The 17,023-nt window shown below is 46.8% G+C and overlaps 1 protein-coding gene across 2 annotated transcripts; it reads left to right on the forward strand.

Moving 5' to 3' along the window:
• Nucleotides 1-5,485: 5,485 nt before the first annotated feature.
• On the forward strand, nucleotides 5,486-16,510 carry NUDT2 (nudix hydrolase 2). Of its 2 annotated transcripts, XM_074995856.1 has the most exons (3): nucleotides 5,486-5,525; nucleotides 8,956-9,098; nucleotides 14,582-16,509. In XM_074995856.1, the coding sequence occupies exons 2-3, from the start codon at nucleotides 8,963-8,965 to the stop codon at nucleotides 14,893-14,895; spliced, it is 450 nt and encodes a 149-aa protein (XP_074851957.1). In that variant the 5' UTR covers nucleotides 5,486-5,525; nucleotides 8,956-8,962; the 3' UTR covers nucleotides 14,896-16,509. The 2 variants fall into 2 exon arrangements, with proteins under 2 accessions (XP_074851957.1, XP_074851956.1); XM_074995855.1 differs by lacking the exon at nucleotides 5,486-5,525 and having other exon boundaries at nucleotides 14,582-16,510.
• Nucleotides 16,511-17,023: the final 513 nt, after the last annotated feature.

Here is a 17,023-nt window from a genome sequence, read left to right on the forward strand (position 1 = left end):
TCCTCTATTCCCTGTCCCTGTTCTTAGTTTCAGACAAACAGAGGCTAGGGACACCATCCCTGCCCAATCTGGCTAATAGCCATTGATGGACCTAGGCTCCATGAATTTATTTTTTGAACCCTCTTATAGTCTTGGCCTTCACAATATCCACCAGCCCGGAGATCCACAGGTTGACTGAGAGTTGTGTGAATAACTCTTCTTCATTTACTTTCTCACACCAGTCATTAGGGCTGTTTCTACACATGCCACTTTCTCCAGAAGCTGCATGGTAATGAATAGCCCAGGAGATGCTAATGAGGCATGGATGTAAATTTCCAGAGCCTCATTAGCATATGGTCATGTGATTCAGAGTACGGAACTTCTTCCAAACTCCAAGTTAGCTGTGAAGAAGCGGGGCCTGCAGGGATCTCCTGGAAGGAAATCCTCCTTCTGGAAGCCCTCTCGTTTCAGGAAGATGTGGTTCATGGAAGGAGGATTTCCTTCCGGGAGATCCCCACAGGCCGCACTTCTACACAGCTATTTTAGAGTCTGGAGGAGCTTCTTCCGGACTCTGAATCATGTGACCATATAGTAATGAGGCCCCGGAAATTTACGTCCTTGCCTCATTAGCATCTTGCGGGCTGCTCATTACCATGCTGCTTCTGAAGAAAGTGGCATGTATAGAAACAGCCTCATTGTTTCTTTTCCAAGCTGACAATATTGTCTTTTTATTCTCTGCTCATATGGCAGCTATTCCATACACCTAATCATTTTTGTTGCCCCTTTCTAAGCTTTTCCAATGCAAAGAGATATTTTTCCAGATGAGACAACCACATCTGCATGCAATATTCAAGACTTCATAGTCTCACTACATCTCTTGCTTCCTTTAACTCCAAACTGATTTTCAGCTGTGGCTCAAGGCTGAGTGTGAACTCAGGACTCTAGAGGTGAAAGGCAAGTGCAGTGGTCCTCAAACTGTGGGGCATGCCTAAGGAGGCACAGTGAAATGTTCACGGGGTGGTGCCCAGAATGGCCCCCACAGGGGCAGGAAGGGAGCATACTTCCAGCCCCTCTCTGCCTCCAGACCAGCTTTGCCTCTGACCTCATTCAGCTCCCACTCCAGCTCCAAGCCCAGTAATACAGGGAAGAGCACAGATAGATTCCATTAGTGGTAAGGGGAAGTGTGAGTGGAAAAGTTTGTGCAACATTGACCATTTGTAGCTCCCTATCATTTTATCAATTATTATCATCTGTATTAACTCACTGAGGGCATCATCCATTGCAAAGCTCTGTTTGTTACCCGCTGTACAAGACCTATAGTGTTAAAAAAAAAAATCCCTCCATCAAAGAGCTCACAATTATAGTGAATTCAATGGGTGGGAACAGGGAGATGGAGACACCAAGCAGGTGTGAGAGGGAATAGGATAACAGTAATACAAGCACAATTTTCCATAAATTAGTTATGTGACTTATAGTTATAAAATATTTATCAGAGCAAAGGACAAGTTTGTAAGGACACATTATCCTATGTAACTGACTGCATACCTATGTACCTTGTTATTATATACCTGTGGCTGTTGTTAGTTTAGAACAATTACACAAGCCAAGTTTGAAGACACACAAAAGAAAGCTGAACACTGGAAAAGACAACTTTTTATAGATTTTAGTATAAGAAAAGCATTTGGAAGAGGACTATAGCAATTCCTATGTCACTGATACATCAATGATCACACCCTCACATGGTAAGTGGGCTACCATGAGTTTGTGTGATCTGAAACTGACTAAAAAGCTACAATCAAAATTATTTCTTTCTTTTGAATTTTTTTTCATTTACAAAAGCCTGCTAATGATTTTAATCATTCTCTCCTATTAATTATAGTCTGATGACTGCAGCAAAAGAGACTCCATTCCACAGCTGATACCCAACAACTGCTTAAAACAACAGCTGAATGGAGATGGGAAATGTCTAATATTCACTCTCATGTTAATGAAAAATAATCTGTGGGTTATATTAAGATGCCTATGCTCCTCTTGTAGGCAACCCTTCCAAATGGTTTTGAAAATTTGTTTCATTTTGTACCTCCATAAAGACAAGTTGCTGTATGTCTGTTGTTATCCTTTCACTGTGTATGTGTTTACTGAGTTAGTCTCATGGCAACCAACTTCCTCTATACTTATAGTTTCCCCAGCTCAACAGTCCCCACATCTCACCAACTGCTTAGATTTTCCAGTTCAGAGAAGAAAAAATCAGAATCAATTAGGCACCGATAGATGGTCTATGTCAAACAATTATGAGCAGCTCACCTCATTGCACAGAACTCTTAGAAAGTGGAAGGGAAAGAGGGTGTATGGCTTTCAGAGCAATACATCAGATCACTATTGCTAGTGCACACTGAAAGCACTCAGACATGGTGGGGGCCACAGAAATAGATAGATTAGGTATGTCAGTGAACTCCTTCAGAGTATGTGAGAAGAAGCATATTTGTTAAAAATATACTGTCTAATTTAACAGCATCTATTTCAAACATCTTCTAGTCCTCTCCCTTCAGCGGGTTGCATTTCAGTGATTTCTGGGTGTGTATCAGCATATCCATGTGTGAGATACTTGGAGACAAAAAGCCTTTTATCTCTATTATGACATTTATTATTATTATTCTAACTTATATCACAGTGGAACTCACAGCTTGTCATAGCTCAAGACCCCATTGTACCAGGCACTGTATATACAGAAGAAAGAGATGTCAAAATGAGCTGAACATGAATCTGAGCAGGCAAATAGCCATGCAAAGTGTCACATTCACAGTTTGAAAGGCATCACTGGCCTGGCCTCATATGCATGAAGTAGAACAAATTGCAGCTCACTTGGTTTTCTTAATAGATACAGGAGGTGACTTCCCACCTCAGACTGCAGAAACCAAAATGCAAGTAACGGTAACCAAGAGGATAGAGGCAGAACATTTCACACTTGGTCTAGTTACACCCTTGGTGACACTCAGACCGAAACAGACAATAGGAAGCATTCACTAGGACTTGTAGCCTCTCTGGCAAAACTCAGACTGAGAATGGGGCAGTGTCCATTAGTATCCATCATCTCTGTGCTGAAGCTCAGCTCAAGATGGGGCAAAACCTGTGACGATCTGGTCTCCACAGGGCAATATCCACAGTGAGGTAAGTTAGGACCTGATGAGACCCACAATTGGAATTCATTAGGAGAAGCACTTCCAGCAGATCTAGGGACGTTATTATTCCCCTCTATTCAGCATTGGTGAAGCCTCATCTGGAGTATTACATCCAGTTCTGAGCGCCGAAGTACAGAAAGGATGTGGGTGCATTGAAGGGCAATGAAGCACATGACCTATGAGGAGAGGCTGAGGGACTTGAGCTTATTTAGTTTGAAGAAGAGAAGAGTGAGGGGTGATCTGATAGCAGCCTTCACCTTCCTGGGGGAGGGGGCTCTAAAGAGAATGGAGAGAGGCTGCTCTCAGTAGTGACAGATGGCAGAGCAAGGAGCAATGGTCTGAAGTTACAGAGGGAGAGGTGTAGGCTGAATATTAGGAAAAGCTATTTCACCAGGAGCGTGGTGAAATACTGGAGTGCTTTATCTAGAAGAGGTGATGCAATCTCCATCCCTAGAGGTTTTTAAGTCCCAGCTTGACAAAGTCCTGGCTGGGATGATTTAGTTGGGGTCAGTCCTGCTTTAGGCAGGGGACTGAATTAGATGAGCTCCTAAGGTCCCTTCCAGCCCCAGGATTCTATGAGTCTACATGAGAAGGCTGAATTAAGGTATGCAATTTCAGCTACGTTAAATATGTAGTTAGAGTCAATGGACTTTAATTCAGGCTTCTGCACCTTCTCCACTAAGGGAGGTTGATGGGAGCCTGCACTCCTGTCAATTTCCCTTATTCCTAAGGGGGGAGCAGGAGTACCACAGTCAATGTGGTTGCCCTGTAAATTCAATTTAGCATGTCCCCACTAGGCCTTTTAAATCAAACTCCAAAAAATCAACTGTAGCAGGGTCAATATTCCCTGTAGTGAAGATGAACCTATTAACTTAGCAACAGCAGAGGGCCAACATGTGGCATTGCCCAAAGGCAACTGGCAGCTCTGTGGTGGTCCCTGGATCATGATGGGATTGTGTCCAGTAGAATCCATTTCCACAACATCAGAGTTCAAATGAGAATGCAGCAATGCACTCTCGGACTCAGATCCGTGCTGACTGTTGTGTGTTGTGAAGGAATTTTCCTCTGGGTCTCACTGGCCGTGACCTTGGGGGGTTTTCACCTTCTTTGACAGTGTGTGTGTGGGGTCAGTTGCCAGGACCATCTGGGTGTCTCTCACTTCATCATTTCCCTACCACATGAGCACTGGTGCACCCAAATGCTCTCTTGCACACAAACTTCCTGATGCAGCATGGAGCCTGCACCTAGACTCTTGTACCAGAGTCTCTACTCCAAATTCTGACCCACCCCCACCTCAATCTCCATCGTGTCCCCAAACTCCCTCCCACAGACCCTACCCCAAACTCCCCCCACCCCAATCTCCGACCCACCTGGAAAGTCCCTCCCAGAGCCCCTACCCAAATTCCTGCCTGCCCCCAAACTTCCTCCCAGAGTTTTCAGAGGCTGGAAATGGACAACAGGGAAGGGATCACCAGTTCTGGTCACTCCCTCTGGGGCATCTGGCATTGGCCTCTGTCGGAAGACAAGACACTGCACTAGATGGACCTCATGTACCACAAACTCCCACCCAGAGCCTTCCTCGGCTGCAGGGGTGGGACATGGACTCACTCTGGACCCCGGCAATAACCCTACAACCCTGCCGGCCAGGCAGGGCGGATCTGGGCCGCCGGGGCTCCCGAGCAGCTTGGGGCCGCTAGTCACACTCCCCTGCTGAGCGGGACCGACTAAAGCTGAGCTGGAGACCGATATCCGGCCCCACAGCCTCCATGGCGACGGCTGCCCGAGAAGGGGCCCGCGCCAGACCCACTTGTTGTGGGTTGCTTGGGTCGAGGATGGGCAGCGCGCGCCGTCTCCGTGGTGACACTCAGGACCAACACAGGTCAGGACCTACTGGGTTCAACGTCTCTATGGCAAATGCACCATAATCTCCCCATAGGGTGCCCCCGCCCTCTGTCTCCATGAGCCTGTGTGCTACTCACCCGCGTACAGCGCCGTCCCCAGGGCTAGCGCCCAGCACCCTCGTGACTCCCGCTCCCAACAGGCTCTGAGAGCAGCGACTAGGCCGCGTCCCCATAGCAACGCCGCCTGCCCTGTTCGAACACTCGCGCCCAGGCTGGCACCGCCTAGGCCCGAAACAAGCGAATGGGAGACAAGGGAAGGGGCGGAGTTTCGCATGCTGACCAATCGAAAGCTAGAGTGTTTGACGGACCGCGCGAGCTGCCAAATCTCATCCAGAGCGTCTCCAACCGAGCCTTCCCATTGGCTCTCCCCTGCACTAGTGATTGGCTGAGGCTGCTGTCAGTTTGTATGAGCCCTGCCCTGTCGTTTGTATGCTCTTTGTTCCGGAAGAGCGGGAGCTAGAGGCAGGTGAGAGACGCGGTTAGGGGAGAGGGTGACCTGGGAGTGGTGGCTGGCGGGGAGTGGGAAAGAAGACGAACAGAGGGCGAAGCCTGAGAGTAAATGGGAAGCAGAGTGGGGGCCTGGGAGTGGTTGGAGGAATGGGGGACAGAAGAGAAGGGGGCAGTGGAGTGGTGGTGGGGGCAGGGAGGGGCCTGGGAGTGGATGGAGGAATGAGAATCTGGGGAAGACCAGGCGGGGGGGTGTCCTGGAGTGGTTGATGGAGTGAGGAGGGGGGGAATTTAACACTGTGGTTTGGGGTCTTTTATTTGTCTTCTGGGTTTAGTGCCGCTAGGAGGTGATATTTTCAAGGTTGGCACCATAGTCAGAATCAGATGCTTATTTCTGTTTTTTTAGTTTTAAATGAAAGCGGAGTCTTACATTGCCACACAGCTTCAAAAAGCACACTACGTTGTGCAAGAATAGCAATAAAATCACATTGGCTGAGTTCTCCCAGCTCTGCCACTGATGTGGCTGACCCAGGCTAGTCGCTTAAAGCACTATAAAAAAGATAGGTCTTATCCTGCTTTTACCTGCACAATCTGCATCTCCTCTTCACCTCCTCCATGGCTTCTGGCAAGCCAGCTCCTCCTCATCCTCATGTACCCTGTTTCTCCCCAGATGGAATAGTCTGGTTTCCTCACTTCCCATCACTTCTCCATGTGTACTGCTCCACCTCGACCTAAACATCTCACTATTCATACCCTGCTTCAACCAAAGTAGCCTTGAACACTGTCCTCAACAAGCACTGTTACCTCCTTGGTCCATGTCAGAACACTTCATGCTAGGAGCCAGCTGGCTGTTGGTCAGAGCAAAGGGCAAACCTGCTCTCTGCATAATGCTGTGAGTTTGGAGTACAAATATACAATCAGCTCAACCAGAGAGTGGATGTTGGTGTTCTTCTCTTTGTTGCTTGGGGATTGTAGCACTTTCCTCAGAGATGGTAGGAGGGTGAATCAGTTAATATCTGTAGGTGACAAGCCCTTGAAATGCCAAATATTATTTACTTCATGCATTCATTGTGTTTTCTTGTCTCGCTGAGAAATGTAGAAAAGAGAGAGCGGTTGAAGAGATGTATTCAATAGTCAGAAGTTACTGGTGTGGTGTTTTGATAGGTCTGCTTCATCAGTGATGGTAGTTACATGGCTATGTGTTTGGCCCGTATGTGTTGTGTTGGCTTGTGCTAATAGCTAACGCAGTAAACTGCACGAGAGAGACTCCCCCACCCCAAGACCACCAGATCAGATAAGGATCAAAGGCACCAGGCCAGGTTTGTTGTAAACAAAGCCCCGCTTATAGCTTCCCTGGATCAGGTGCTTACAAGTAGGCTAAGAATTTGTGCCTGCAACAATGTATGTGACTCAGTTGGTAATATGGGATCCATCGCTGCCCCCTGGGTTGGACAAAGACAACTCCTTGAGATACACTTTTATAGACAGGTACAAACAAGTTACATGTCAGTCCTGCTGTATTAGATTTGCTACCTCCTGTTGCTTCGTTACCACCCCTTAGCTTGTACATGGGGTGGTTTACCACTGTCTATCATGCTGTCAGTTTAGACCCCATCCAGAACCTGGGTTGGTATGTCTGTTATCTGTGGAGAGGTGTTGGTACTAAGAAGTTTCTTCACAAGCTGTTGTGTTATGACTCCTCTGGAATGTACTTTTCGTCCCGTCTAGTACCAGCTAGGTATGAGTGTTTCTGCAAAATCAGCTCTGCTGGCACCAAGTGCTGTGAGCAGGGCCTGCCTCTTACTCACAGCTTCACTTTGGTTTATCATAACAATGTCCTGGCTGTTGTCTAGGCCTGTGGGCTTATGTCTCAGGCTCTCATCTTACTACTATGCAGTGTGAGAAGTGTGCTGAGGGGACTTGAGGCTCACGTGTGCTTGATGAAGCATTGACTGGGTTGGGTTCCTTGGCCTGTGTTATATAGGAGGTCACTCACTAGGTGATCATAATGGTTCTTTCTCACCTTGAAAGGTAAAAATATTTAAATAGAGTACAAACAGGTAAAACCATAGGTAGATGTATAGAAGTGGGGGACATGTTAGCACATCAGTTCATGGCCATGGTTAGTCCTGCTTACACTTGTTCCACAGCAGGGCTGGTGTCCACTATCTAGGCACAACTCACAGCTGGATGTGGCTGCTTGTGAACAGATGTGCTTTGCAGCTGAGAATTACTGGAGGTTATTCTCATGCCTAGCTTCTATACTCTTGAAGTCTGGAATCTCCAGCTATGTACAGGAGATGGTGCTATGATCCTGCATAATTGATTTGCATTGCTACAGACCTGAAGAGTAGGTAGTATAACTCCTAGTGATTTCATCTCCTCGAAAATGGTTACATACAAATATCAGAGCTGTGCTAATTACCTGTGTACCACAGGTACCTTACCAATGGATGGAGCCCTGCAAATCTGGGGATATCTGCATCCGTAGATGTGGGTATCTCCTGTTCATTTTTGCAGATGTTGGAGCAAATGTGGTTACCACAAAAAGGGCTTTACACAGGTGTTTGTCCTACTTTACCCTGCCCCGGCATTTACTGGGGAGTGGGGCTGGGGTGATCCTGCAGAGGAGCAGGTGGAGACGGTGCTTGTCTCACTCTACCCCACCAGGTGCTCCTACTGGGAGCAGGATCAGGGTGCTTCTGCAGAGGAGCATGGTTGGGGCCGGGTGCTTTGCAGTTTGTAGTTAACCACTGCTAAGATTTCAGGCTGAAACAGATGGAACCAGCTGAGCTTGTTTGTATGATTTGTGGATCAGAGGTTTTATGCAGTTTGTGACTTCCCTTTCAAGGCAAAGGGAAGGGGATCTGCTTTCATCCTGCTAAGCAACGTGTAACGACTGTCGTCATTACATGCATGTCTTCATACATGCTGGAGTTAAATGCCATGGCTGAGATTGGGGTGTCCATCTGAACTCTGCAGCAGAGTGCGGGAGCAAGGTTGTCTGAACAAATTGCCAGGGCCCAGGGCAGAGTTTAACAAAAATGTATTTTAATTTGGAAAAGACCCCAACAAGCAAAACGCACCTTCCTATAATATAATATCAGTCAATTTGCCCATGCAGAGTATTCTCTATTTCTTATAACAGGCTGGCATCCTCTAGATGAGCAGTCCTAAAATTATGACTCTGGCTAAGTTTGACTCAGGTTGTAGAGAGGGCTTCCCTACCCAGAATCTTGCAGAGAAAGGCAGTCTCTCCCATGTCTTTCTGGGTGATTGACATCTTGTCTAGCAAATCTCCTTCACTTCTGGGTCTAAAAGGGCTTTACCCTATCATAGATTTCATGTCTCGTGCAGTTGCCTCTGTAGACACTGCATTACCAGGCAGTTATTCCTGTTTGTAATGAGTAATCCTCTGCATTTATGTTTGCTGTCATTGCAACTAATAGGAGGACCATGGCGCTAAGAGCATGTGGCTTGATAATCTACAGGAGGCTACAAACAGCATCCCCTTCTTCTAAAGTTGGTGACAGTATTGAATACCTTCTTCTGCAGACATCCTACGGCACTCATCACTGGACTCCACCAAAAGGTGATGTTTGTTCCACTAATCAATGCTAACCACTGTATCCAGGAGCCAGAGACATTATAATGTAAAGACCTCTAAGGGCAAATAGGCTAATGGCTACCAGTCTTTAGAAATGATTGAGACAGTAACTCTATTAGCACCATAGTTGTGCCACTCACTTCTTATTGAACTGCACGTGCACCTTATCCTGCACTGCAACTTTGGCAATGGTCAGACTTTATAGCAAGCCGAATGTTTATAACTAAATGGGAGTCAGACACTGGCAGTGCCCTGGGGGATACTACAGAGGCTCATCGCTAAAGTCAAGATGTTAGCATTACTTTAAGTAAAAGTCTTGGAGAGGTCATGGGACAGAGCTAGGTGAGGGAGTGACAGGCCAAGCCCTACCGGCGTGGCCGGGCCACAGCTCAAGCTCCGGTGGTTCCGGAGCTGGTCGCAGCTACGGAACAGTAGCATGCAGTTCTGGCTATAGCCCCGGAGCAAGGGACATGGGGGGGACACAGCCCCCACTGCAGTGCTGGCCGCAAGCCACATAGCAGGTATACATGGCCTCAGCTGCAGCCCTGCCCCAGCTATAGCACAGGGTTGTGCTCTCCCAGCTCCAGCTCAGCTTCAACTGCTGACAGCTGAAGCCGAAGAAGTCACAAAGGTCCAGTAAAGTATGGAATCCATGACTGCTGTGACCTCTATGATTAAATCGTAGCCTTACTCAGCACTTAAGGTGAATGGCAGAGAAGGCATTTGGTTGAACCTCCTTTAAGCCTGTAGAAATGGCTTTTAACTTCCAGATTTTATTCCCTCTTCCCCACCACTTATGTAACTAGATATCTCAGACAGAAGACACAGGCTGACCACACCAAGATAAGTTAATTATTTTGTACAGTGCATGAATCAAAGAACCTTGTAGCAGCTCTGCCCCTTATGAAGAAAAAGATATGCAAGCTTCTCCCCATGTCCTCTCAGCCAAAAACCTGCGTAAATAGAATTTGCAGTGTGCTGGTAAGCCAACACATCTGGACTGTAACCATCCACCGCATAAAGTGTCCCATGATTGTGCTCCTCACCAAGAATTCCAGATGCTAGCCACGAGTGCTCAGCTGATCCTCACTGCCACAGGATCACAAAGGGCCATAGCGGCTCCTCAGATAGCCAGGAGCCACACCATTTCAGACTTTTTTAGGTCCATGCCATCACTGGAATAAGTTACCTAGGGAGGCTGTGGAATCTCCATTGCTGGAGATATTTAGAAGCAAGTTAGTTAAAGACCTCTTGGGGATGATCTAGATAGTGTTTGGCCCTGCCAAGCAGGCAGGGAACTGGACTTGATGACCTCTTGAGGTCCCTTCCAGTTCTTGTGTTCTATGATTCTATGGCCACCTTTAATTTGTATCTGGAAACAAACTGGTCACCATTGCAGATCCCAGAGCACTAAGCAAATGAACCATTGCGTTCTGCTGAGTGGGCTTTAGCCATAGCCCAAGTAGAGCATATTGCAGTGATATAATCTGGAGAAGATGAAGTCATGGGTAAACATGGCAAGGTCTGGGTTTGAAAGAAAAGGTGATAACCATCATGCCAAGAGCACCTGAGTGGAGGAGCCTCTGTACGTGACAGCTACTTTTTGTTTTTTTTTTAAAAAGTAACTTATGCACCTTCCTTCAGTCCCATAGTATTGCTGTGTACTTCCAAATACCAAAAGGCAGGCAGAGCATTGCTTCATTGTCTCTGTATGCTTCTCATCACCTACCACCATCAATTACATCGTCTTTAGTGCGGGTCCCAAGTACAGCTAAATACTGAGAAAACTGACGCTGTCAGCTGAACCTGATGAAAAAAGGGATGTAAAAATAGCTCTCCTCCCACAGCTAACTCTTGAGAGGGATCTGGTCTCAGATGAGGAGTCACTGGAGAGCAGAGAGCCCCACTGAGAAGTAATCTCAATGGCCTTTCTTGGTCAGGCTTCTGCATGTCGTACCATCTGAAGCTCACCGTCAGCCTCAATAAGTATGCTGCAACAGGACAGCACTGAGATGATGCTTTTGATTCCACATTCCCCACAGCAGCCTTGCATGCATACTGAACTGGAGGGGTCAGAGTATGGAGTCTGGTAGTACACATGGCAAAGGTCTTGAGACAAAGGCAGACTGATCCTGCTTGTGGCTCTGGTTCTGTCAGGGGAAAAAAGAGTAGAGTCGCTTGAGGGCAGTTCTGTCCTCTGCAGGTGTTCTGCGATTACTCACACTGAAGTCCCCAGATAGTGGGGGAAAAATCAACACATAAGCTGTGGCCCAGTTTCTCAAAGGACTAGGCTTCAAATTTTCATTGATTTCCCTTTGAGGATCTGGGTCTTTGTCTTTCCTCATCATCAAGAGCTTGTTTTGAACCAAAACACCCTAGAGCTGTCTCTCTAGCAGGTCTAAAGACAAGCTGAAGAGGATCTGGAAGACATGTTCATTTCTGGTGATGCCACTGCTATCTTACCATTACTTTCCCCTCAATCTTCTTCTCTCTTTTTCAGGATGGGTGAGTCTGTGTCATTGTACAGGTGCTCCAGATGCTTAAGAAGCCTGGATGAAATGCACCTGCTTTACTGACATGCCTAAAAGCACGGTATTTGGGCTTCACCAAAATTACATATAGCAGTGCTCCCAGGCTAACTAAAATTGAGAGGGAGATGCTTAGAAAGCTGGTCCATAGACTTCTGCCTCCCTGGAGGATTGGCTGCCATCAGATCATCAAGCCAGTGCACAGTACTGGAAGCTTGCTTGGTCCCTTGCTGATCCTAGACTTGCAATTAAAAACAGCGGTAAGCAATGAGTCTTTCCCTTCATAGGTGGCTGGGAGAGTGCACCTCCTCCCCTGAAATGAAAAAAACCTCAGTAATCCATTCATCATCACTCCAGCTTAGATGGCTATATCACACCACACCTGGACCAGTAGTGATTATGGTTTGCATAATTAGTGGGGTCAAGTGCTTTTCACAATGGCTTGCTTCTTACCCATTGTCAAATGTTCCGTGTGGCATCTCTTGTTGGCCTTGCAGAGTTGATGCCCAGCTAGATTCTGTTCTGCAGTGGTAAGGGTCCTGTGTGGAAGAATGCAGCTTGCAGTGCTGGGAGTTAGTATTAAAATCGGTTGACTTATAAACTGAACAAATTTTGATCTGGAGTCACTGGATCTTAAACATGCAAAAGTGTATGTGATGTTTTGGAGTCACATTTCAGAACAGAGCCACACTTTAAAACTGAACTTACTCCAGATCATAGGTGATTACTCTGTGGGGACTTCAGGGCTGGAGCACATGTGGAAAAATGTAGTGGGTGCTTGGCACCCAAAAGACACCTGCCAGTCAGCTGCTTTGGCAACAGGTGCTGGGGAGAAGGAAGCAAAAGGGGCAGACCAAGGGCAGGGTATGCTTGGAGGAGGGGGGCAAAGCAACAGCAGGAACAGGCCGGTTGGGGCAGGGTGGAAAGAGGTGGGTTGGAGTCTGGGGGAAGGAGCAAGTGGAAGTGGGGCATCAGCACAGAGCAGGGATGGAGCACCCACCTTGAAAGAAGAAAGTTGGCACCTTTGCTCCATGCGTAAGAGCCATGGGAACTGTTTTCTTTCCAGACACACTGACAAAGAGCAAGTAAGATCTATTTGCAGAGAAATGCAGGGTTTCCCATGCACCCCCACTCTACTAATGGTGATAATTTCAAACACTGTGGAACCCCAGGCAAAACAAGGTGTGAAGTCATGTCCCATTACAGCTCTCTACTGAACCCAGTAGAGTTACAGCATGGGTATATTAAGCCCATTACATTGTTTTCCTCCTGAAAGTTACTTGGACTCCCAGTTGCATGTGCTTTTTTGAGCCCTTGCCTGGTTGGTTCTATTTATGTCTTTGTTTGGAGTTTTTGTGAGAAAATTAAATCTGGCTTTTCTCAGGGAAAGTAAAAACAACTTATGTTATAATTATACCTATATGAAATGGTGATTGAGGGATCCAAAGTGAATGGAAAGCACTAAAAGAGTACCATAGCTAGCTAGAGGGGCTGGCTTGTAGAGGGAAATAAAAATAAACTTACTCCAAGCTGTTGCCTACCACTGTACTGTCACCCCAGTAGAGAGTACTGCAGTGATACGAGTCTCTTTAATTTCATGTTAGTCCAACAGCTACACAGCAGCTTCCACCCAAACCTCTTCAGAAACATCATTAATGGATTTTGGTGGGGTGTGCATAATAATCATAATCTCTTGAATCCCCACAGAAATTGATCCCTCACTGAAATGTAGCTGTAGGGTTCGGGGGTGAACTTCAGCAACTCTTTAACTGTGCACAGTTACACTAATTATTTTGAGCTAACATACAAAAAATTTTGGGACAAGCAAAGAAGAATGCCACATCCAATTCAAACTGCCTGAGGAACTGTAGGTAGACAGCATGTACCTGTGTTGGACCCAGGACAGTGGGGCTAGCGCCCTTCTCTTATGAAAAATGCCCGGAAGCTGTTATTGATGCTAACTGGTTGGGGCGGAGCTTTCATGTGTCAGATGGAGGATGGTTCCTTCTGCACACAATACTGCAGCAGACCATTGGTTCCCCACTGATTCGGAGAAAAGAGCATGTCCAACCAACCCAAGAAGCCAGGTGTTCCATAGAGGTCATTCACCGCGGTATAGCTGTTGTTCAGATCGGTGTGGCTTCTGACAGCTCATAAGATGTTATAACAGCTTTCTTCCTTCATCAGTCTTCCTTTGGCCAGTCTTGGTAGCTGACTGCTTAGACACTATGAGTAGGAAGGGAAACTGGGTTTTATTCACGACTCAGAGAAGTTTTCATGTTTGGATAATAAAACAATGAAGAAGATCGGGTGCGTGATGCTGCCCTTCTTGTGCATCAGGCTGGACTTCCTCCTGAGGCCTGAGGGACTCCTTACACAGCCCGTTTGTTCAGTAGTTTGTGTTCATGTGCTGTATCCCACTGACTTTGATAGGCTCACTTGCTTGCCTAAGGGTGCAGAATCAGGCCTTAAGCCACCAAAGGCATCATAATAGAGGCTCAACTTAAATGCATACCCATTTGATGGATGGGTATTGATGAATACCCATGGATGAATCCTGTTCTCCTTTCAGCCAGAAATATGATCTCTTGATGTGGGGCTTTGCGGGTGTACACCCCTCCAATAGGAACACAGAACTGGAAAGGAGGCAAATAACAGAGGGCACTGGATGCCGATTTGTTATGTCAGCCTACATGGGAGAAGACTGTTCCTAAAATCCTAAAGGAAAGCAAGTGCTTGAGAGGGACCCACAAAAGTTTGAAATGCAAGGTGTGTTCTCCAATCTCTAATGCAAATGGGTGTAAATGACAAGGCAAAAGGGCTGGTGTTTGTTGCAAATCATATACTTCACATGTGTTTTTCCTATTGCTAATTGAATGAATACAATGAGAACATCCAGTTTTTCCTCTCAGAGACCTATTTTTCCCCCTCACTTGACAGGCCATGTGGATCCAGGTGAAGATGACCTGCAGACAGCCCTGCGGGAAACACAAGAAGAGGCTGGACTCAATGTCAGTCAGTTCACCCTCATTGAAGGGTTTAAGAAGGAACTGCAGTACCTTGTCGGAAACAAACCCAAAACTGTCATCTATTGGCTGGCAGAAATGAAGGACTATAACACGGAGATCAAGCTCTCTGATGAGCATCAGGCTTATTGTTGGCTGAAGCTGGAAGAGGCCTGCAAATGTGCTAAGTATACGGAGATGCAGGCAGCATTCAGAGATGTGCATCAGTTTCTCTGTTCCAAAGCATAAATCTTTTCATGGAGGAGATGAGGATTTTTAAAGAAACCTGGGTTGCTCTTTTAGAAAGAATAAAACGCTTAGTACATAAATGTAAATTTTATGCTAACTTGCTGTATGGTGTTAAGATACTCTGAGCCCTGTGGAGCTTCTGCTGTTATCTCCTCTAGGTTATCCAAGCTCTGTAGATAAGCATGGCCTGATCTAAGGATGAACCGGAGAGCTTTGAGGTCAGGTCCTGCACTGATAATTATGCCCTTTGTCTCTTTTGTCAGATCACTTAAATGGTGAACTGCTACTGCTCCTGTTGAAAATTGAACCATGGACCTCTCTTGACAACAGAAGGAGTGTTGAGAAAAGGAGCAGAAGGAGAATTTGAATAATAAAACCACCATTGCAAAAACTTGATCCTGAATTTCCAGCAGAACAGCAGTAGCCAGAACTGCTGGGTTCTAGTCTCAGCTTCGCCACTGACTCCTGCGGATAACTTGGTCAAGTCGCTTCATCTTTCCCAATTGTAACATAAGTTGTATTTCCTTACCTCATGCACTTAATGTTTGCAAAGTACTTTGAGAGTCTAGGACGGAGGATGTTAGAGAGGAATAAAATATAAATGATAATTTCCAATTCCCTCTGCAGCAGTATTATATTATTATACACTTTGTTTTGGTGACATAAGGAGACTAACCAGTACGTAGCCGGCTCCTGCCCCCTCCCCGTGTCAGGGTTTACTGCTGGCAGATCTCCACGCCCTGACTGGCTCCCAGCCCCAGGGCTCCCAGGGTTCTCCCAGCCCCAGATGCTGCTGGAGCTGTCAGATGGAGCTGTCAGCAGAGCTCTGTGCCCTAGCCAGCTCCCAGCCCCAGATCTGCTGGGGTTCCCTGGTGACGGGACTCTCTGGATGGACAGGTAATTAGAATATTTAAATGAGTCCCTGAATAAGGGAGTACGTGAATCCCCTGTTTCTTCGATGCCGGAACCCAGATCAAATCCCTGCTACAAACCCCAAAGCAAGGGAGCGCCACCCCGGTAAGCCCTGGTCCCCGCTAAGGCCTCCTGGAGAGAAGTGGCTGACAGGAACAATGAGACGAGGACAAGGTTTGAAAGGTTAAAAGACAAAGTAACAAGTACTTTTATTAAGGAACACAACCAGGTTAAAACTATAACAAGTAACAGTCTTTAAGATGCAAACTTATTTACGCGCTATTGGTAGGTAGGTTTATATTTGCAACTGTATCCATTTGGTAACTTGTATTCCAGATCTTGAATTGGTTTTATTGTACCACAAGATAAAAGATTTGGTTATAGGAGCAGAGGCAGAAGGATAGAGAAGTTCAGGAGTGAGGGGTGTAGGGAGTTTTGTAAATCCCCGCTGTCTCCTTCCAAAGCTGGGGTGGGGGTGCTAAGCCCCACCTCCGTGCAGGGTCAGGTTGCTAGCCTGTCCCAAGAGGTTGGTACCCGAGAGCCAGTCTGGGCTGTCCCTCTTTTGGGGGACCCACAGTACTCCCTTAGTGGGTCCAACTAAGAGTACCTGGGAGGCTTATGCTCTTTCTCAGGTCACTATGGTAGGATTTGACAACTGAGGGAGGCAGGGAGGCAATGCCTTCTCCTGCAATCTATTTAGAGGAGGTGAGTAAGGATAGGGGGAAAAGGATAGAAGGGAAAAGGGAAGTTAGAACTTTTGCCTTATTGTTAAACCGTTAAGAGCTAGACAAACTATAACAACTTAAACTTACTAATAAACACTAATTATTAATTAAACGTGCCGAGACTTGGTTAATATGGTGAACCCTGCCTGGGACGTCCAGGCCTGGCCTCAGGGGGTCGGGCCCCCGGGCACTTCCCTCCCCTCGTCAGAGGAAGGAACAACGGAGGAGCAACTCCCCGTTCCCTTGCAGAGGGTCCCGGTTTCCCAGGTGGGAATGAATATAGAATAGGTGTATGGCTATATTAAGGTAATTTTACGTGTCTAGTCCGGTTAGGTACGGTCCAGTCCAGTTAGAGTCCAGTCTGGTGGTGGTGAAGCATTGACAAGATGACTGGCGGCGGAAGCGAAGGTGCCGTTGTGGTGGCAAGCCCTGGGCTTTAGCAGGCGAGCACGCAGTACCTCACCCTAGTGGTGAGGCCAGGTCGCCACCTG

The sequence above is a fragment of the Carettochelys insculpta genome, chromosome 5, assembly GCF_033958435.1.
Source record: "Carettochelys insculpta isolate YL-2023 chromosome 5, ASM3395843v1, whole genome shotgun sequence".
In the NCBI taxonomy this organism is placed as follows: domain Eukaryota; kingdom Metazoa; phylum Chordata; order Testudines; family Carettochelyidae; genus Carettochelys; species Carettochelys insculpta.